Source organism: Carettochelys insculpta, chromosome 25 (genome assembly GCF_033958435.1).
Source record: "Carettochelys insculpta isolate YL-2023 chromosome 25, ASM3395843v1, whole genome shotgun sequence".
Lineage (NCBI taxonomy): Eukaryota > Metazoa > Chordata > Testudines > Carettochelyidae > Carettochelys > Carettochelys insculpta.
The window spans coordinates 5,702,299-5,724,431 of record NC_134161.1 but is presented as its reverse complement, the minus strand read 5'-3'; the positions used below and the strand labels follow the sequence as shown (position 1 = coordinate 5,724,431).

The following is a 22,133-nucleotide window of genomic DNA, read 5'->3' as shown; positions in this document are numbered from 1 at the left end:
TTTTACATGGGCAACCTGGTGCAGCCACTTTAAAAAGTAGGCAGCTGGTGAACACCCACATGGACCTTGCTGCCTCTTGCAAAGGGGAGTAAGTGTCGGTTGAGGGGGTGGTTGGGGAGGAGAAGGATGGGAGTTAGATGGGGGCTGGGGATGCCTGGTTTGTGGGAGGGGGATGGAGTGTGTGGTAGACTTGGGTGCCTGGCTTTGGGGGCGGGGAGGAGTTTGGGAATTGGGGCTCGGGTGGCCAGCCTGCGGGGCTTGGGTGGCTGGCCCTGGCATTGCAGGGCTTGGCCAGCTTGGGCTGCAGGCAGGTGGCTGGCCCTGGCATTGTGGGGCTTGGTTAGCTAGGAAAGGCAGCTCTGGCAGCACAGGGCTCAGGCAGACAGGCAGCTGGCATAGGCAGCTTTGATGGCTGGCATGGGGCTCAGGCAGCTGGCCAGCTGGAGTTGCACCAGGCACTCGCAAGTGGCCAAGAAAAACTATTTTTAGTTTCAAATAACATTTTTATATCAAGTTTGTGTATTAATTTTAAATTACAAATTGAATTTTTGTTAAAGGGGTGTTGGATGACAGTAAAGAAGAGGCGGGGCAGCATGAAAGTCTCTCAAAAATCAAAAGGATGCTGAAAAGTTTGGGAACCACTGCTCTAGGTAATCAGGCAGCAGCAGAGGCACTTCTCTTCCCGACCCCCAGCCCCACCCCAGGCAGCAAATACAATGCAGTGTTATGTTAAATATAAATGACTGAAAAAAGCACCTAAAACCAGATTTGACAGGCTAAGGACACCATTTCAGTGCTTGTATCATTTAAATTAAGATGGCTAAAGCAGCATTTTCTAGCTGCTTATTAAAGGTTCAAAGTAGTATTAGATCAACTTTGAGTTGTAAGATTTTGGGGATTTTTTTTTTGTTCCCCCCCCCCCCCCGCACAATTACGAACAGTTGACTGCAGTGGTTTGAGCATTGGCCCGTTAAACCCAGGGTTGTGAGCTCATTCCTTATGGGGGCCATTTAGGGATGTGGGGCAAATAGATTAAAACAAAAACAGGAAAAGGGATGGTGCTTGGTCCTGCCAAGAGGGCAAGGGACTGGACTTGATGAGCTTCTGAGGTCCCTGCCAGCTCCATGAGAGGTGTGTGTGTCTCCATAACAACTTGCATACCTGAGGCAAGGCGCAGGCTCTGCTTCAAGTATCGGAGAGGTGGCCGTGTTAGTCTGGATCTGTAACAGGAACGAAGGGTCCTGTGGCACCTCATAGACTAACAGAAAAGTTCTGAGCGTGAGCTTTCCTGAGCACAGACTCGCTTCTGCTTCAGTGGCTTTAAAGAGCTTTGGGCCTCCTGGTGCACGCTGGATAACAGCCCTGCCAAGAAAAAGTAAACGACCCTGTCAAGCTGAAGGTCACGCTTTGGTTGAACATTTTGAGGGGCTCCTGGTGCCAGCCCCCCCCCGAGAGAGGCGAGGACAGTGACGTTCCTCGCTGTTTTCAGGGTGTGCCTTTGTGCAGGTGCCAGCGCTGCGGGTGGCATCAGACCTCCCCCGCCCCCGCCCTGTGGGTCTCTGACACAGCACCAAAGGGGAGAGAGGCCTTTCCAAAGAGGCCGGGCGCCCCCACACAAGGGCAGAGGGGGGCAGGGAACCTAAGCACCCCTCGGCAATCGACGGGACTCGCTGAGGGTCCGGTGTGGGGCGGGAACAACTGCCCCGGGGGGCGGGGAGCACGGAGGCCGAGGAGATGGGTGAGGCGGAGGGAAGCGCGGGCTGCCTGAAGGGCTAGGGCTGGGGCTGGGGCTGGGGCTGGGGCCGGGGCGGGGGGGGGCCGACCCGCTGTGAGGCGGCGCAGAACGCACGCGCGCGGGCCGCGCCTCAGGGAGACGCCGCCGCCGTGCAGGGCGGCGGGTGCCCGGATGTGCTGCGTCCGCCCTTCCCGCGCAGGCGCCGAAGCGGGAGCGGGGGCGGGGGGTTCGCACCCCGCAGCCCCGCGACGCGATGCCGCCTCCTCCCGCCCGCACCGCGCGAGTCTCCCGCTGCCTCAGCTTCAGCGCCTGCCACCGGCTGCACAGGTGAGGGGCCGGCTCCGTCCCGGGGCCCCATCGCCCGCCCGCCCCATGGCGCGGGGTTACGGCGGGATCCCCCCCCCCGCGCTCCCGTCGTGCGGGGTCCTGCGGGCCGCTCCTTGCAGCGCGCGGCGTCACGGGGGCGCCCTTGACTTGCAGCCTGCTGGAGCGCAGGGGACCCCCGCCGCATCACACTGCGTCACGTGCGACCCCCCCCATCGTCACGTGGGAATGCCGGGCGCGCGCGCCTGCCCCCCCGCCCCCCCAATCTCCATCGCACTCGGTCGCGGCGGGACCCCGGGTGCCTCTGCACTGTGCTTGGCTGTGGGGGGTGCAGACGTTGCCAAGCAGCGCCCAGCGCTCCCTCCAGGCGCTGGTGAGAAATCCCCTGCGTGCCGGGCAGGAAGGGGTGAGTCATCCCCGGGGAGCTGTCCCTGGTTCTTACCGTGGTTCCTGTCCCCTTGGGCCAGGGAGCCATTTGCTGCACCCTGGCCTTGTGCCCAGTGGGACCCGAAGTCCAGACTGTGCCCAAGAGAGGGGTTGGGAATCTTTGTTTGGGGTCGGGGCTATTGACCCACAGTAAAATCAGTGGGGTGGGGCCACACACGAGCAAGAAGGAAAAAAATAAACCCCTCCATGCCCCTCACTGACCTGGCCCTCAATCAAAGAGGGGAAAAAAAACACTTACAGATGTGGTCCCCAGCTGAGAAGCAGGAAAGAAGAAAGAAAGAAAAAAAGAAGACACTTCCCTGAAGCTCCAGCCCCTCACAGTGGGAGGGGAGGTGCCAAGGCTCAGGGTTTACCCCCAGGATTAGATTAACTCTTCTGGGGACATGTGGCCTGTGGATTTTGTGGGCCCCCCCCCCAGTCTCTGCAGTGGGGCCAGAAATGAGGGGTTCAGTGTGTGGGAGAAGGCTGCAAGGAGCAGGCAGGAAGGAGGGTGCAGGAGCAAGCTGGGAGTGAGATTGCAGGCCTCAAAGACTGCTTTGCTAAACATGGCACATACGCATAGTAAAACAGTCCAGGCCGTGCCCCAAAGAGCTCACAGTCTGCTCATTGTTGTTGTTTCGGTCATATGAAAGATCTTATTGCATTCAAAAACAAGAACTAGACAAATTCATAGAAAATAGGTCTGTCCATGGCTGTTAGCTGGGATGGATAGGACTGGTGTCCCCAGCCTCTGTTTGTCAGAAGGATGGAGTGGGCGACAGGAGATGGATCACTTGATTCCCCATTCTGTTCATTCCCTTTGGGATACCTGGCATTGGCTGCTGTCAGAAGACAGGATACTGGGCAGGGTGCATCTTTGCTCTGACCCAGTGTGGTCGTACTTATGTTAATATTGTTAGAAGGGATAAAGACAAGATGAAGGGAACAAAAATATTGTAAAATCCTCTGTTCTTCTCACTCCTTCACTCATGTCTCACCTTGTCCATTTCTTTTGTCCACCTTCTGGGAGTTCCTCCTGCCTCTCCTTCCCCCTTGCTGCCTTGAGTACAGCATTCTCACCTCCTTTCTCTGGTTGTCTTCTCCCCCTGTTCTACCTGCCTGAATAATTCCTGTCAGCTGGTACTCATTACCCCTCGCCCCCACTAGCAAAAATTAAATTGACGCATGTCAGTTCAGATTCAGTACCATTCAGTATCTTGGGAGTGGCAGCAAAGACACTGATCAGAGCAGAGCAAATTCTGTTGATGGGGGCTCTGGGTGTGGAGAATGGGAGAGAGAAAAAGGAATGACTCCTCTTTGTTTCCCTAGCCTGTCCTAGTCAGGAGCATTTTTAAACAGCAGCAGGGTGAAACTGGGGCATGACTCTGGTTAGTTTCAAGCCTGTGGGGCAGGCAAATCTGATTATCACTAAATCTCACCTGTTTCCTTCTGAGTATCCTGAGATTTTTCCTGGCTGGTGGCAATCTGTCCATGAGACCAAAAATCTATCTTCTTCATTCAGTGGGCAGCTATGGACATTGATAAACTGCTTCACACACTCCAGGTTCAAATCATTTATTTCCCCTGCTGTTATTTGAGGTGCTTCATGTTCTGCTTTTCCTGACGCAAAGAGGCTGGATGATAAGTGGTGCCTTCCAGTTTTCACACCCAATAGCTGTGTCTACACGTGCACGTTACTTCGAAGTAGCGGCACTAACTTTGAAATAGCGCCCGTCGCGGCTACACGCGTCGGGCGCTATTTCGAAGTTAACTTCGACGTTAGGCGGCGAGACGTCGAAGTCGCTAACCTCATGAGGGGATCGGAATAGCGCCCTACTTCGACGTTCAACGTCGAAGTAGGGACCGTGTAGACGATCCACGTCCCGCAACATCGAAATTGCTGGGTCCTCCATGGCGGCCATCAGCTGGGGGGTTGAGAGACGCTCTCTCTCCAGCCCCTGCGGGGCTCTATGGTCACCGTGGGCAGCAGCCCTTAGCCCAGGGCTTCTGGCTGCTTCTGCGGCAGCTGGGGATCCATGCTGCAGGCACAGGGTCTGCAACCAGTTGTCAGCTCTGTGTATCTTGTGTTGTTTAGTGCAACTGTGTCTGGGAGGGGCCCTTTAAGGGAGCGGCTTGCTGTTGAGTCCGCCCTGTGACCCTGTCTGCAGCTGTGCCTGGCACCCTTATTTCGATGTGTGCTACTTTGGCGTGTAGACGTACCCTCGCAGCGCCTATTTCGATGTGGTGCCGCGCAGCGTCGAAGTTGAACATCGACGTTGCCAGCCCTGGAGGACGTGTAGACGTTATTCATCGAAATAGCCTATTTCGATGTTGGCTTCACGTGTAGACGTAGCCAATGTGAGTCATGTGTGTTCTGCCTGCTGATTACCACTTATCTGTCCCTGGAATTTGAATCCTGGGCGGAGAGTTGTTGGTGCAGTGTGAAGGTCAGACTATCCATGGCCCCAGTGATCTCTTAAATATCTCCACAATCCTTGATACTTTAGTTTGCAGTGTTTATGTTCAGAAACGAGGTGATTCTTGCAGGCCTTTGGTCTCTTTTGTAAACAGCTGGAATTCTTGTATTTCAGTCTGTAAGTTGACAAGCTTGTCACAGTAGGAGTGGACATTTGCCAACAGTACATAGTAATGAGAAGTCAGGTTGCTACAATGAAACGATCAGCAACACGGAATCTAACAGACTGTATCTTTTTAAATGAGCACCCTCAACTCTCCAGTGTCTTTCTTTCGCCAATCAGGCTTTTCAGGGTTAGTAGAGCAATGTGGTAAATTGATGAATATTCATTATAACAGAGTGAAAGTAAAATTAAGAGGATTTCTCCAGCCCGTGCCACCTGTTTAAAAAGGAGACAGTGACAACAATTTATTTTTCTATTGGATCGTTATTACATGCAGAAATTTATGAACTATTGAAAAACAAATTACGTGGAATTTTTAAGGATTTATTACCCCCTCTTCAAGGCATCATACAAGGGTAATGTCTTGGTACAGTGAAAAATGGGACAACAAAACTAAAGTAAGGGGAGAGCAAATCAGGCAATGAGTAAACAGGGTCCCTGGCTGAAATGGTTCTTGTGGTATATGTGTTAAGGAGATCAGGAGGAGCTAAAAACCAATTCCAGTTGCAAGGAAAACATAAATGTTTGTATTTGGCTCTCAGATGCAATTTTTCACTTTTTTACAGTAAGTCACTGAGTGATGAAGAAAACCGGAAGCTCTTTGGGAAATGCAACAACCCAAATGGACATGGACACAACTATAAAGGTGAGGGGCTGACTGGCCGTGCGTGTTATGCTTATTCATCCAGCCCAGGAGATAATTTGTTCTCTTGGGTTATCCAGTAGTGTTCCCTGTACTACCTCTGCCTTTCTGATTTCTACTGCAGAAGCTTGAAGGGTGGGGGAGATTCAGGCCCTCATGGCAGGTCCTCCTTGTATACTGATTCATAAGGACGATGTCATTCTTAAGGTTCTGCCTAAGGCTGTCTCAGAGTAAAACCAATCCAGTCATTTGCCTGTTTTTCTTCCCCATGCCTCATTCAACCCTGGAGAAAGCTTGGCATCCCTGATGCACCAAGGGCACTGTCTTTGTAAATGGAGCAGAATTACTCAGGAACATGGCTAACTATTTTGTGTCCAGATTTAAGGAGCAACCTGTATCCTTAAAGATGATCCTAGGCAGGGTGGGGAACCTTCAGCATGCTGCCTACACTTTTTTCAAGCTTCTGGTGGGCCACCAGATGATTTGTTTACCTGAACATCTACAGACATGGCCATTTGCAGCACCCCATGGCTGCGGTTTGCCATTCCCAGCCAATGGGAGCTGCGGGAAGTGGCATGGGCTGAGCCACCACTTCCTGCCTCTCCCGTTGGCTGGGAATGGCAAACAGCCCCTACTAGGGTGTGCGAGGCTTTGTGCCTGCAGATGCTCAGGTAAACAGATGGTCTGGTGGCCTGTGGGCTGGATGTTCTCCACCCCGATTTAAGTGGATCTCCAACTGTATCGGCGTGTTACGGGTTAACAACCTCCCCACATGACAGCTTGTTCCATTAGAACTTGGGCAGCCTCCGATGCTGGTTTGAGGAGTGGCTTGTATTTGGCTTTTGTTGGACAGCTACAATCCTCACGTTAACAGGATACCGTTCCTTAGCAGGAACTTCCAAATCAGATGCCCCTTTTGGTAAGACTCTGTTGTGGAATTGTCAGACCTTTATTCTCTCAGGGGAAGGCACAGTCCCAGTAGACATTGCCAACCTAAGGAATCTAATCTTGTGCCCATCTTCAAGAATCACAAGTACTGTAGGGTTAGTTACTGTCCTTACTCGAGTGGATATTTTTTTCAAGCAGGACCACTTCTGCTGTCATTAATCCACCAACCACTTCCTGAGGCTGATTAATGCTGTGCGGCTCATGTGATTTGTTTTCGTGTATACTAGATCACACTGATGATAATCTGATCTTTTTCTTCCTCTAGTTGTCGTGACTGTCCATGGAGAGGTAAGTGCAATCATTATTCCTTTTCTGTCCTCCTTTGGAGGTATCAGCATGTTGCTTGCAAGTGTGAATTCTTCTGTTCTTTTCCAAAACACTTGCAACAGTTTGGGTCACAGAGATCCCCGTGAAATTGTGACATGATTGGGGCTGATCATACCACTAAACTTGCCTACCTGCCCTCTGGGGGTCTCCTCCACCCATCTGGTGAGCCAGAACCTCTGGCCTCCGCCAACATGACACAGAGTTGGGGTCACAGCCAAGCAACACAGACATTGAGAGCAGCTCACCTCTGGGAAGATTCAGTCATGGGAACTTGGGACAGCACCCAGGTGCACAGTCCAGTGGGACCAGAACCCCAGATGAATCTGTCTTAATCTGCATAGAAATTTTATACAGGGCAAGCTCATCTTTTGTTCGCTACCTTTATCGATGAAAGAGAGAGATGCACAACTGTTGTCCCTCTCAGATGACGATTATTTACACTGGGTTTAATAATAAACAAAACTGATTTTATGAAATATAAGAAGTAGGATTAAAGTGGTTTCAAGTATTAAGAGGCAGATCAAAGTAAGTTACTAAGATAAATAAGACAGAGCATGTTTAATACTCTTAAGAAACTTGTTCCATGCAATTCCTTACTCTAAAGTAGTTCTGATCATCCCTTTTCACAAGCTACTCCACGCACCACTAGCTTGAGCATGATCCTTCCCCCATTCAGTCTTACATGATTTCAGAAGTCATGTCAATGGTAAGCAGCGGCTATCTTGATATCTGGCCACTCTTCTGTTGTTTGGTTTCCTGCCTATAAATAGATTTTGCCGAATGCAGGAATCCTTTATGTTCAGTTTTGAGCATTTCACACACACACGGAAAAGTACCATATCTAAAGTGGGTTCCAGGATCACCTGATCTGGCCACATGTCTTGACTGGACCGACCATTGTACAGGCTTACAAGAAGAAGGCTATTCACAGGTTATCTTGAGCACTGGGCCATTAAGTTCCTTGAGTACAACTAAATGGCCTTCATTGGCCCATCTAGATAAATAAACAGGTTTATACTTCTAACGTCAAATACAGGAATAATACCTGCAAACAAAGAGAATGCAGGGCATTCCAAGCTACCTAAAGATGGGTTACATGGCAGATTTTGCATAAAGCATATTTGAGTTAGGCATATTCGAGTGAGGTATATTCATATTCAAAAATATATTTCCATAAAACATATGAGGGCACAACGTCACCAAACCGTTGGTGTTTGTCTGAGTAGAATTGCTAAAAGTCCTAGCTTGCCTGAGACCCCTTTGTTCCATCCACCGGTGAGAGGAAGGTTTTCTGTAATCGCTTGCATGTGAGAGAGGGGTCCAGCAAAGGCAGCTCCCCTTCTCACGCTTCCTCTCCAAAGGACATGCTACATTGCAGCCCCAGTCTTGCACTGAACTTCATGGCTGCGTCTACACGTGCACGCTACTTCGAAGTAGCGGCAGTAACTTCGAAATAGCGCCCGTCACGTCTACACGTGTTGGGCGCTATTTCGAAGTTGAAATCGACGTTAGGCGGCGAGACGTCGAAGTCGCTAACCCCATGAGGGGATGGGAATAGCGCCCTACTTCGACGTTCAACATCGAAGTAGGGACGTGTAGACGATCCGCGTCCCGCAACATCGAAATAGCGGGGTCCTCCATGGCGGTCATCAGCTGGGGGGTTGAGAGATACTCTCTCTCCAGCCCTTGCGGGGCTCTGTGGTCACCGTGGGCAGCAGCCCTTAGCCCAGGGCTTCTGGCTGCTGCTGCTGCAGCTGGGGGTCCGTGCTGCATATACAGGGTCTGCAACTAGTTGTTGGCTCTGTGTATCTTGCACTGTTTAATGAAAGTGTGTCTGGGAGGGGCCCTTTAAGGGAGCGACTTGCTGTTGAGTCCGCCCCGTGACCCTGTCTGCAGCTGTGCCTGGCTCCCTTATTTCGATGTGTGCTACTTTGACGTGTAGACGTTCCCTCGCTGTGCCTATTTCGATGTTGGGCTGAGCAACGTCGAAGTTGAACATCGACGTTGCCAGCCCTGGAGGACGTGTAGACGTTATTCATCGAAATAGCCTATTTCGATGTCGCAACATCGAAATAAGCTATTTCGAAGTTGGGTGCACGTGTAGACGTAGCCCATGTGGCCTCCAGGGTCCACCCACATGCAGCTCATTACAGGAGCCCAGCCTTGGCTCCTGCTCTCATATCTAGATGACCTCTTTCCTGAGCAACAGTGGGGCCAAGTGTTTGGGAAGTTAGCTCATTACTGCAGGAGGCCCTTTGCTTTTGTTTTGTTTAACTGTGATTCCCATGCATTAAAGAAACTAAGGCTTGGTCTACACTAGGGATGAAAGTCGATTCCAGATATGCAATTCTAGCCAGGCCATTTGTTATATGCATCAGTGTGGAGTACCAGGGTCGACGGCTGATCTCAGAGAGATCGATTTTGCTGCGTCTTCACACCTTCAGTAAAATCGATCCCTGGAAGATTGGTCACAGTGTGCCGAGCACCCTGCGAGTGTAGACATACCTTGTGGTTCAAGGTGGATTCTCAGCACTATGCGACTTCTATTGATTTAGATTTGTTTGCCTCAGCAGTGTCCAATAGGAATTCAAAGATCGCAACGCTTGTGGTTGCCATTGTTGTTGTCAACGCTGATGGTTGCCATGCTATTTGCACTCCCAGCTCTCCCTCCCCCCATCGCTAAATAAATGCCATCCCCCAGAGCCAGGCGCCCTCCCTCCGACTCTAACTGAATGCCCTCCCCCAGAGCCAGGCACCCCTGGTTCCCTGTTCTACTTCAATGCCAGTGACCCCCCAGAGCTACCGTGGGGGTGGCTGCTGGGGCCACTGCCACCATGCACTTCTCCCACCAAGTGATGGGGTGCGGGTGCGGTGCAGACTGATGGCACTCCCTGCAGGTGGCTCTCAGGAGGAGCAGCATTTAAAGGCTCCAAGAGCTGCATGTGGCTCAAGAGCTGCATGCGACTCGAGAGCCACGGATTGGCTGCCCCGTTTGTCCTATTTGCCACATGTGGTGAACGTATTGGGCCTATCTAGTGCTCCGGATAGTCCAACCAATTATGGAGCGTATTCCAAGTGTCATCACTGAACTGCCCATTAACTATCCACTTAACCCCACTAAATCCAAGCCTACTCTGATGAATCCGTTGGCCCCCAGATATCTGAAAATGCAGAGAGTATTTCATAACTCTCAATCGTGTTGCGAAACAGAGACTCACATGATACTATCAGAGACGTTATGTACAAAAAGGCTTGATGGTCTTCAGAGATACAGATCATGGTTATGGAATAATTCCAGTGCAATCTGATTCAGGACTGCATATCCTGTTGAGAAGCTCCATACTGTGGAGGTACATGCATTGTACAAGAGCTGAGGAAATATTTTTCTCACTCAGACTTGAACACCCAATCCTGTTTAAAGCGGGCATGAATATTAAATATAAATTAAATATTTATATATAATATCTGAATAAATATATTTATTTATAAGCATAAATATATCCATTTACATTTTCTTCTGTTTGGAAACTCATCCTCCAAATTCCCTGTACTTATGATGCTGGTACAAGTGTAAGTTGCTGAGTGCAAGTTTTTCTGACCGCGCAGAAATAGAAAGGCCTGTCAGGCATCAGAGTTGTAAAATCCTCTTCACAGGGCTTGTTACCTTGGTGCACAGGGCTCTGTGCCCTTGCAGGATGGCGGGAGGCCACAATCCTGGGTTTAAATCTTAAGTCCGTGATGGCTGATGGTGGGAGTTAACATAAGAATGGCTGTGCTGGGTCAGAATGATCCATCACATGCAGTATCTTGCCCTCTAGCAGTGGCCAATGCCAGATGCTTCTGAGGGAATGAATGGAGCAGGGCAATTTTGAGTGACCCATCTTCATCTGTCTAGTCCCATCTTCTAGCAGAGAGAGGTCTCTGCCAGACAGTCCCAGCTTGGGAAACCATGGCCGTCAGCCCACAGAACAGCAGTTCCTTTGGGAGAGAACCAGATTACCTGTGCACTGTAGCTAGGTCCTGCCAGTGCTCATGGTGTGTGCGTGATCCATGCTAGCTATCAGTTGTGTCTCAGGTTGGTGAAACAACCGATTATTATCCTTGTTCTTGCCTCCTTGGCTGCTTCTCTGTGTGGCTGATGAGCTCTGCCCAAGCACTGCTTAATGACCATGTCTGAGGAGCTTTCTTCCTGCTAGAGACATTATAAACTTCACCGGTCTTTTGCGAGTTCCATATTTAGCCATTAAGGTATGTTCTTCATGGCCTTATGTAAGGGTGGCCAAACTGCAGACAATGTCTGATGGCAGAAAGAGATTTTTCTGTCGGGTCAGGAAGCCTGAGCGCCCATTTTGGAAGTTGCAGATACCAGGTGGTCTGGGTTTGTGCTGGCTGAAGCTTTTGGTGGGATTGGTGGCTCAGTTGGGTTGTGAGGGTTAGTAGATGTACTTCTAATTTGCTTTTGCTCTTTGCCCTGTAGATTGATCCTACCTCAGGAATGGTTATAAACCTGACAGACCTGAAAGAGTACATGCAGGTAATAATGCTGAGCCCACAGAGCTCTCACCTGGGAATCAGCACTGGTATAATATCCAGTGATGGTGTGGGCAAGTGGGGAGTAAATATTGTTAGGAGTGCAGAAATAGGGAATGGCTAATGAGATAAAAATGCTTCAGCGCTGTTGCAGGGTAATGTCCCCTGCTGGCCCCCATGCTGGCCAGTGATGTGCGAGGTCTTTGATTTCCCCTCACCCATGGCATTACGTTTTGCTGTCTCCCTCTGATAGTGCTGCCCTGGTACCTTCTTACCAACTCTGGCTACCTCGGGCCTCTCAAGAGAAGGCCAGCACGGTCCCCAGTGACATCTCCGTTCCCGGTGTGAGTGTGTGGAATTGCTCTGCAGACCCCGCAGGGCCCTTGCTAGGTCCCAGGAGCACGGTTAGAACCTGCCATTCATTGTGCCCCCTTGATCTTCCCTGTTGATCCAGTGATCAGTCTCCTTCCTCTCTGCCCTCAGGAAGCTATCGTGGAGCCACTTGACCACAAGAACCTGGATAAAGACGTGGCTTACTTTGCTGATGTCGTCAGGTGGGTAGAACTAGAACTGGCACCAGAGTCCAGCCTGTGTTGTTTTATGGATAATAATGGTTGCCGTACATACGTTCAGGCACCAGTTCAAACTCCACTAATTCTCCAGAAGTTGATCGACTACCTCCCCAGCTTCTCCCTCTATCATCCATCATTGTATGTATGTGATGTCTCGTGCACGAGAAATCCGTCTGCCTTGGCTGCTCCCTGTCTAACTTCAGCCCTGTTTCCCTTTCAGCACAACTGAGAACGTGGCAGTGTACATCTGGGAAAACCTCCAGAAGCATCTGCCCCCGGGAACTCTTTATAAAGTCAAAGTGTATGAAACGGACCAGAACATTGTTGTGTACAAAGGGGAAGAGACAGCACCTGAGAAATGATCGTAAATGCCTGAGGAATTGATCAAATCAATGTACCAGTGAATTGTTGAAGCCCCACCTGTGATCTGTAGACAGCGATGTTTTATTTTTTTAATCTGAGGTCATTTTAAGATAATTAAAGACCATTTATTGTGGCGACCTAATGAGGTTTTCTGTTTAATTTGAGGTTCTCAGAATTTGCCGACCTCTTTTTATCAAATGGACAGTATGCAAACTACACCCACCAGGCTGATGTGAAACCTGTGGAGCTTTATGCCTGTGTGGAGTCTGTTCTGTCTCAAGAAGAAACATGCAAGCTAAATACATACCATTCTGCTGGGATTTGATGGGGGTCTGGGGGGAAGACTAAGAAATGACTTTTCCCTCTTTTTGTGCTGCAGGTCTGCCCCTCGCAACTGGTCTGTTTCCACCGTAAGATCAGGGACTGTGGTATTGGTGAGCGTAACAGGTTTTTGCTTTGTTTCTTCAATGCCATAGGCTGGTTCTTAGTAACACTTTGATTTAAGACAACTTGGGGTTTCGTGGAAACCCACTGCTACAAACCACAAAGTTGCTTATTTTCGTGTGTCAATGATAAAGCTTTGCTCGTGAATGCCAGCCTGCAGGCCAGTTTTATGCTACTGCACGGGGAAGGGAGGAGGCAGGGCTGTGGGAGAAAAGAAAACACTGCTACCCATTTTGGCCTCAGTAGTTAGCTAAAGTTCAGGGTTTAGTGGGTTGTTTCTGCTAAGAGTAGAAACTGGAGATAGAGTTAGGTGCTGCTTTATTGCAGTGCTGTTTATTGCCAGTGAAGGTACATAAAAGGCTGTTTTCTTGACCACAACAGGAATCAAACAGCAGGAGGCAGTTTCTTTGCTCACAGTTCCAAGCCTCTTTTCAGCCAGCACTTTACTGAGAAGCTCTCTGGGTCTCAGACTCATGCTCCCACTGCCTCTTTGGCTGTCTTGGCTTTTTGTGCCTCACTCCCACTTTCTCTTCTGTGTTTTGGGTACTTTTCTCACACATGCAGCCATACTGATCAGAGTCCTAAATCTTCTGCGCTTACTATGTCAGTCCCCGGGAAATCCTGTGGGCTTCTCCTCGGGCTCTGTCACTTGCCTATGGGGGCTCGATCAATGTAGAAGCTCTGATCCAAGCTGTGTCACAGACCATTGGTCCAACTAATTGTTGTCCTCAACGAGGGACAAAGGTGTGACAGGGCAGGTGCAAGTTTCTGCCTCATCCTAAAGTTATTCCTGGTACAATAAACTTCTGTGCTCTGCAATAGCCTCCAAAGGAAAGCGCGTGCTAAGATGCACCAGACGAAAGGCAGACGCGTGTCAGGGATGGACCTGCGCCCCAGCATTTATGGACCCTTACAAAACTTCCACGGGCCCATTTCAGCCAAGGCACAAGGTATTGCTCCCCCTGTGCTGCACTAGCCTCTAGCAGTCCCGGAGATGTGGAGATGCAAACTGCCTCCCTTCTGTCCCTACACAGCTGTATCAGGCCCCACGTGCCTGCTCCTTTTCCGTGTCCCACAGCTTTTTGGTAGTGTAGAGCTGCCTTGGAGAAAGTGAGTCACAGAACTCGAAAGGATCTCTGAAGGTCATTGAGTCCTGTCCCCTGTACTTGTGGCAGGCCCAAGCACCATCTCGATCATCCCTGGCAGATGCATGTGTGTGTGTGTGTGTGTGTGTGTGTCTCACCTGCTCTTCAGAATCTCCAGTGACAGATTCTACAACCTCCCTTGGCAATTTATTCCAGTGCTTAACAACCCTGACGGAAAGCGTTTCCTAATGTCCAACCTAAAACTTCCCTTGCTGCAGTTTAAGTCCATTGCTTCTTGCCCAGTCCTCGGAGGTGAAGGAGAATAAATTTTCACACTCGTATCAGTTTTTAGATACTTGAAAACTGTTATCACGTCCCCTCTCTATCTTCTCTTCTCCACGCTAAACAAACCCAGTTCTTTCAGTCTTCAGAAGTCAGGTTTCCTAGATCTTTAAAAAATTTTATTGCTCTTTTCTGTTTGCCAATGTGTCCGCGTCTTTCCTGTATTGCAGTGCCCACAGTGAGGTCCTCAGATACAGGGTCTCCATGGTAAAGAAGGATCTGCTGGCTTTATGAACAGGATATGTGATTAGGTCATGTGTCAGAATTAAATTGGGTAGGGAGGAGGCAGCTGATTCTAGCGGATACTGTTGGAATGGACTTTAAAATAGGAGTGGTTTGAACAGTCCATTCCGCACCATGAATCTCCACCCACCCCAGTTTACCCACAGCGATGGAAAAGGCGCTCGAGCCTAACGTATCTCCAGTGAGTTGGCATCATTGTCCTCTGGCTTCAGAGTCAACATGGCCTTGGAGAGGAAAAGAACATTTGGCATGTCTCAGGGCTGCTGCTTCAGGCTGCTCCTGTTGCGCTGGCTCTGAGTCTGCATCATTTTGTCACTGTGGTTTGTTTTTGCTTTTAATGTGGCTTTTTGCAGCATAACAGAACGTGCAGGGTGAGTCAAGAAATCAGGCGCACCCTGTGAAGACTAAGCCGTGATACACGTAACATCAGCCAGAGGACAGTTACCGCCTAACCTGTGCTCTGCAGACAATGCCGAAGGGAGCCCCAAAAGTTATGAATGGAAGGCTGGCCAGGGACCACTGACCCACAGAAAAATCAGTTGGGGGGGGCCACATGCAAGTGAGAAGGCAAAACCCCCCTCCCCAAACCCTCCCCCCCAAAAACAACCCCTCACGGATGTGGCCCCCAACTGTAAGCAGAAAAAAAGACACGCTCACCTCACTTGCAACTGGTGGTGACAGGGTTCCCCTTGCACTCGAGGCCACTGTGAGGATGTGGGGGGAGGCCGAGGCTCGGGGCTTCTGTCCAGGGCAGATTAACTCTTCTGGGGGCTTGAGGCTAGTAGATTTTGTGGGGCCCTTGTAGGCTCTGAGGTGGGGCCAAAAATGATGGGTTCAGTGTGTGGGAGGGGATTGCCAGGGAGTGGACTGGGGGTGCAGGGTCTGGGCGTAAAGTGTGGAGCAGGAGAGGAGGTGTGGAGTCTTGGCAGGAGGTAGGGTGCCCGAGTGCTGGGGCTGTGGGGGCTGGATAGGAGGTAGAGTGCAGGAGTCAGATGAGGGTGTGAGGGCTGGGCAGGAGAAAGGGGGTTGGAGGGATGGGGGATCCCTGGCTAGTGGGCACAACGGGAGTGGAGCCTGCAAGCTGGCACAGGGGACAGAGCTTCCCTGTGCTGCTGTTCCCAGCCCAGAGCCGCTTGCTTGGATCTGGCCTGTGAGGCTCCCTCCCCCGAGCAGTGCCAGGGCCATCTCGCCCTGCTGCAGGGGGTGGGAGGGGAGCCCTGAGCCTCATGGGCTGGATCAAGGGAAGCCGTCAGATGGGGGGTAGGTTCCCCACCCTGGTGTAGGCCTTCACTGAAGCACTATAGCAGCTCTGCTGCCACACCCTTTAAAGTGTAGATGAGCCCTCAATGTCCAGCAAAGTTGGGAACTTTAGTTCCTTGGCTCGTCTTTCGAAGGTATTGTGCAGGCTTCCTTTGAGGGAGGGAACAGCTGTGGCGCGATTGTTCTGTGAGAAGCATTTGACCGTAGAGTGTTTTTCTCTTTTACCCTTTTTCTCTGGGAGTTCATTTGAAAGAGTGGGGGCCTGGTTGCCGGCACTGGATGAAGTACGCCACATGGACTGTGCAGGGCCTGCGGGTCTTGAAAGACGTGTTGTGGGAAGTATCGATCATCAGAGGGGAGAGAGAAGTCTTTGGGGTTTATGTCTATTGTTATAGCAGGGTTGGGTATGCCTCTGAGTTGAAGTTTTCTGTTCTGTTGAGAGCTTGAATCCGATGACCAACTTGGAGAGGTGGCATGAGAAGAGGTTGTTTGAAGGCCAGAGTGGGGGTTCAGGAAAAATGGTCCCCACTGAGTATGGGGTGTCATTATTTAATTTTACCCTTTATGGATTCCAGTGTGGGTTGTCAGGGACAATGAGGGGCATGTGGTTAAAGAGCGTTTTATCTCTGTATTGCAGCAGGTTTCCTTGAGCTATTCTGTGATGTAACCTGCTTCACTGGTGGAATGTCCTGGTGTGGGGAAGGCGGTTTTGAAGTGCGGTAAGGTGCTTTGCTGTGTGACATTTTCTTTATCATGTGAAAATTGCTCTAAATGGCACTAAGAGGAATCAGAAGATATGACCAGGAAGCAGGAAGAGGTTAAAGCTAATTTACAAGTACAGTTTCAAAAGAAGGTGAGAGAGCAATCTTTCTATAGGCAATTACAGAGCTATATATTTCATGAAAGTTTGATAAATCAACTTAGAAAGGTTTAATGAACTTAATCTAATCTTCAACCTTGACTTCCATTTAACACTGGTAGAGGGAGTAGGGTCCTTCTGTATTCACTACCTATGCCAAATAGTTTATTTATAGTCATGAAAAATACCCAGACTGCTTCCTTGTAAACAGCAACTTTAAAGTGAGAACCCAGCTGTGTGCTATGCTCCTTCCTGAGCTGTCTTTGCCCACCTTTCTTGCTGGGCCTCTGTTCACAGGAAAGGAGCAGGGAGAAAAGAATTTTCTCCTCCCTACTTCAGTTTTGGCAGAGAGAAAACCCACATGATAAGCACTACCCGAGCCTCTTGTGTTTTTCACTTCTAATAAGGTGGCCACATGAGGGTGTAATTGTATAAGTTCATGTCAGCACTGTGCAGAGGGAGAACCTTCTGCGCACATCAGCTTTATGAAATCAACTTGCACATTTATCCAGCATTGCTCCAGGAAGTAAGACGGGGCTAATAACAAGTGTCTGGGGATGTGAGGGTGCAGGAGTCAGGGTTGGGGGGTAAGGAGGGGCTCAGATCAGGGGGCTGGGGATGTGAGGGTTGCAGGTGTCAAGGGATTGGTGGGTGAAAGGCTCAGCACAGGAGTTGGGGAGTGCGTGGATTAGAGTTGGGGGCTGAGGAGAGGCTCAGGGAAGGGGGTAGGGACCTTAGTGCCCAGCTGACAGTACCCCCCGACCCTGACCACTCTATTCCCAGGGCAGCTGCCCCACTTGGTCATTCTCAGTTTAGTATTTGAGAGGTAGTCGTGTTAGTCTGTACCTTCAAAAACAACAAGAAGTCCTGTGGCACCTTATAGACTAACAGCTATTTTGGGGAAAGACCTGCTTCGTCAGATGCAGTGTACGTACTCTTGCTAGCCGACCCCTCCCTTTCCAGTGTCTTGGCACACCCAAACCCTGACCTTGCTTAAGTTAGGCTAAGAGGAAGCTGCATAGGACATTTGATGGCCCTAGCTCTTAACTGTTGAGGAGGAGGTCTTGGAGAAACTCAGCCAGCTGGACGGACGCTCGGACAGACAGACGCACAACTTCTCTCAGTTGTACGGCGGAGTGACCTTTTTCTCAAATTGTGTTTCCTTTGAAGCCGCCCCTCAGCCCCGCTGGGACTGTGGCGAGAAAGGAGGCTTGCGATACAGCTGCTGTTCTGTGATGCGGTAGGCTAATGGGTTGTGCTTATTTGCTACCACGGAGGTCACTGTGACATAGCTGGGTGGGATCGGAACGGCCATGAAGCCTTTGATCATTCCCAGAGCATTTCTGTTTCTCCGAACCCTGCAGAGACTAATGCAAGGCATTAGTGGTACCTTTTTGAGTCTGCTCGTGCAGTTTGGATATCTCCCAGGAATACTTCAAAGGAGACGGTAAAGACTCAGGATCCCAGAAATCCACAAAGGACAGATCCCAAAAACCCAAGACTGTGCAAAGTGGAGGTGCAGTTTTGTAAGTGGGGGGGGTGGGCACAGCATGATTGGCTGCTGGGGCTCAGGCGTGCCCATGTCATTAAAATGTTGAACTATGTTACCGTGTTTAGGTCTGTATATTCACATTTATATACCGATTAATAGAGTTTGTACATTCTGCTGACTTATCTTTTTACACGTGCCAAAAGGTTTTTTTGTTTTTTTTTTTCTCTCCTAGGAATGTCACTGAACTTTCTGTCAGTTTGGACTACATTAGTCCAGCTGGGGGGCCTTGATCACTGCAGGGATGAAAAGTGGGGCCTGACATTAAAAGTTTGCTCAGCCTGCTCTCACCTTGCTGGTAAAAGAGATCCAGGAAAGGCTTACGTAATCTTTTATCTCGGGCAAGTTGGCTGCAGGTTCAAAGATTGAAATAAAAGGCTGATGACGGTGATGGTGGCTTGCGTGAAATGAGTTGAAGGCCTCTTGGGTGTGGTTGCCTCTGGTGTCCAGGGAGAGAGATTGAAACAACCTGTGTCACTTCTCTGCACTGCATATGCAGATTTACCTTTGGAAGAAATGCAGGCATTGGATGGAGTCTGCAGCCAGAGCCTGGTAGGAGGCTGTCATTTTCCATGGAAATGAGTCTTACTCCAGCTACACTGTGTGTGAGTTAAGAAGTAGTCCAGGGATATTTATCAGTGGCTTCCTGCATGTGGAAGGAAATGAACCTGGAATGCCAATCATTTTTATGAGGTGTTACAGGTAGCGCAGGTAATAATCCCTCCAGCTGAGAGTCCCTGACACTTCCTGTTACGGGCTCTTATTTTCGGTTGCATAGAACTTTGCCAAATTTAAACTGGTGTGGGTTGAAGTTTTTCATGCTGAATATTTACCTGATTGGCTGATTGCTTTCTTTAAAGGTTCATCACAGACATTTCTGAGACCAAGTTGACTTGTTTTGCCGATACTAAAAATAATTCTTACAGGGTCCTTGTTTTGGAGCAGGGACTTGAAATTTGACTCTGGGGTTGCCCTAGTAGCAAGGAGATATTTGCTGAAAATCTGCCAGATTCTGCATGAGTTACTAGCTCCTGAAAGATCACATGAGCGCAGTAGAGACTTAATGGCTATGGCTCCCAAATGCTCCTATACAGACCTCACAAATGAACCCATTATTTCTCTCAACATAGCTTTGCTGTCTAGCAAATAGCTGCGAAACCCACTGGCAAAGTGTGGATCCACCTCCCTGCTGAGGGCAGGGCCACATAGAAAAAAACCCCAGCCTTCTGCTTCCTCCACTTACACTGGTCACTTACACAGCAGTAGTCTGTGCTGTGGATCTAAGGATCTCAGTTTCGCACATGACTGGTGTAGAGGGCAGATGTGTTCTCAATGAATGAAATGTTTGTTTTTTCAATTTTTCAGTTTGTTTTTTAAATGTAGATTACATGGTTTCCCTTTGCTGCCTGCACGAAAGGACCATTTTTGACTTTGTTTGCAAAGTCAAACCTCTAGAAGTCATAAAATAACTTGAATTAAAGTTTCCTATTGTGACAGAGCCATATTAGTCTGTATTCTATCAAAACAAAAAGGCAGTCATACTTTAAAGACTAACAAAATCAGAAGTGGGTCTGTCCCACGAACGCTCATCACCTAATAAATGATTTTGTTAGTCTTTAAAGTGCTACATGACTGCTTTTTTGTTTTGATAAAGTTTTCTGTGTAACCTTAATTTGGCCTCCTTGTGTACCTGCATTGTGACAGCCTTTAATTTCCTGATAATGTGCTGTTTTTTCCCCTCAGGACACTTGTGTAAGTAGTGCTGTGCTCCACAGATTAATCAAGTGTGTATAGCGAAAAAAGTCTCTTGCCTCTTGGACCCTGTGTGATTTGTTGTAGGTATCAAAAAGCACATAAAGAATGAGAAAGAAGAGAATTGTCTTGAGCTGAAGGCAGCTCAGTGCCAGCCTGGTAAGAAGGAGTTTACTTTCATAGAATCATAGAATTGTAGGTCTGGAAGGGACCTCAGGAGGTCATCTAGTCCAGCCCCCTGCTTCAAGCAGGATCAACCCCATCTTAGTCATCCCAACCAGGACCTTGTCAAGCTGAGACTTAAAAACCTCAAGGGATGGAGAATCCACCACCCCCTAAGCAACACATTCTAGTGCTTCACCACGCTCCTGGTGAAGTAGTTTTTTCCTTATATCCAGTCTTAATAATTGCCTAATAATTGCCTCTGCCACAGCATTCCTGTGTAACGCTGGGTAAATCGTGTACCCTGAAATGATCACAAGTGGGCAGGGTGTGTTCCTCATTTCTGGATGCTCTGACTAGCACAGCAAGAGCCATGTTTGCTGAAGTTTTGGGCATTCACAGGGGCAAAAAACCACAGTGGGAGCTGTGTTTTGAACAAAGGGCACCCAAAATTAAGAACATATGCATGGCCTTACTGGGTCAATGCCAGGTGCTTCACAGAAAATGAATAGGACGGATAATCTTCAAGAGATCCAGCTAGCTGACGTTATTGGCCTTTCAAGGTTCACCTAAGTTATCTATATGGGTGTAAGTAATCCCACCTTATTGGAGCCTGTTGAAGATAACGTCTTATGTGTTTGTGATGAAGAACTGAGATACTATGAGAACGCATTGGAAAGCCAAGGAGGCAATTAATGATCGTGTATTCAGTGCAGTGTTGGAATGGTGTGCTGTAAATAATGTAAGGGGCCATTCACTGAATGATGACGATCAAAAATGAATATTGAATAGCCACCCAGAGAGTGAGCACACTCGACCCTGTAAGGGTCCTGCAGGATAAAATAGAAAGTGATTGTGTGATTGAAGATTGTCGAAAAGCATACGCACTAGAGACCTGCTTAATATTGCACGGGAAGCCTTCGTTCAGGAATTTTCTAACTTTTGAATCCTTGACCTTAAAAGTGTCTGAATGACTTGTAGTTTGGGGGTGCTTCTTTTTCAATGTCTCTAGATAACTTAGCTCACAAGATCATGCTTACACTGCATCCATCATTTAGGTTGGTTTCTGGATCTGCCTGTAGAAGTTATAAAGTGAAATGGCTGGCGTGAAACTTACAACAGCAATATCGGAAGGGTAGCCGTGTTCGTGTGCATCTTCAAAATCAACAAGAAGTCCTGTGGCACCTTATAGACTAACCGATGTTTTGGAGCATAAACTTTCATGGGCAAAGACCCGCTTTGTCAGCAAAATGTGTGTCAGAGTGTGTTAGTGTTTCTGAGTGTGATGGGAGACTAACAGTGCTGGCAAAAGTCAATCCATGTGTTGAATGGAATTTCCCCAAGTTAGCTCTGGATGCATGTTACTCCTGGTATGCAGCCCCTGTGCTGTTCCAGTCCTACCCCATTTCTTTAGCAAGTTCTACCTATCGTCTACTAGCCAGATTTAAAAGGAGTCCCATTAATGATGGTATGACCCATCAGCTCGAAAAATGTCATTGCTACCACACGTTGCAGACATAGCCGGTGGTCACCACAGGGATGAAGACGGGTTTTGGATGTTCTGCTGTGTTTTTGAGAACGTGTAAAGTTTTATTGTTCTGAGGCATCTAATCTAGAAAAAAATACCACCATACAATCACAGAAAGGGCCCTACTCAGTCAAAGAACAGTCTAATTTTGACCATGCTTGTCAGATAGCTTCTAAATGCAAATGTTAATGCACCTATAAACTCCAAACATTACAGTTTTGGAAAGTACATGAAATATTTTGCTCCAAAGTGATATTTTTATGCATTTTCCTGTGTTTTATTTTTGTTTTTATTTTTTTCTTTTGTGCTCTTTGGCTAAAGCAAAAAGTCTGCCATCTCATGACACAGGGAATTTGTCGGTGTTGTATAATCCATCCAATTATCTATATATTAAAAGAATGA

General features: G+C 48.8%; 2 protein-coding genes and 1 long non-coding RNA gene across 3 annotated transcripts in view; 2 read left to right on the top strand and 1 right to left on the bottom strand.

The window, feature by feature from the left end:
• Positions 1-1,781, bottom strand: part of LOC142001461 (6-pyruvoyl tetrahydrobiopterin synthase-like) — a 33,046-nt gene extending 31,265 nt beyond the window's left edge. The window contains exon 1 of the mRNA XM_074976703.1: positions 1,162-1,781. The gene's annotated coding sequence lies outside the window, so the exon portion shown is untranslated. The remainder of the gene's footprint in view (positions 1-1,161) is intronic.
• Positions 1,782-1,906: 125 nt separating this feature from the next.
• On the top strand, positions 1,907-12,649 carry PTS (6-pyruvoyltetrahydropterin synthase). The gene is made up of 6 exons (XM_074976706.1): positions 1,907-2,062; positions 5,691-5,770; positions 6,981-7,003; positions 11,520-11,576; positions 12,056-12,126; positions 12,365-12,649. Exons 1-6 carry the CDS (start codon positions 1,989-1,991, stop codon positions 12,504-12,506), a joined length of 447 nt encoding a protein of 148 aa, XP_074832807.1. The 5' UTR covers positions 1,907-1,988; the 3' UTR covers positions 12,507-12,649.
• A 4,842-nt stretch (positions 12,650-17,491) lies between these two features.
• LOC142001581 (uncharacterized) lies at positions 17,492-22,133 on the top strand. Its single transcript, XR_012642528.1, has 3 exons — positions 17,492-18,266; positions 18,465-20,200; positions 21,262-22,133. It is a non-coding gene; the product is annotated as an uncharacterized LOC142001581 (long non-coding RNA).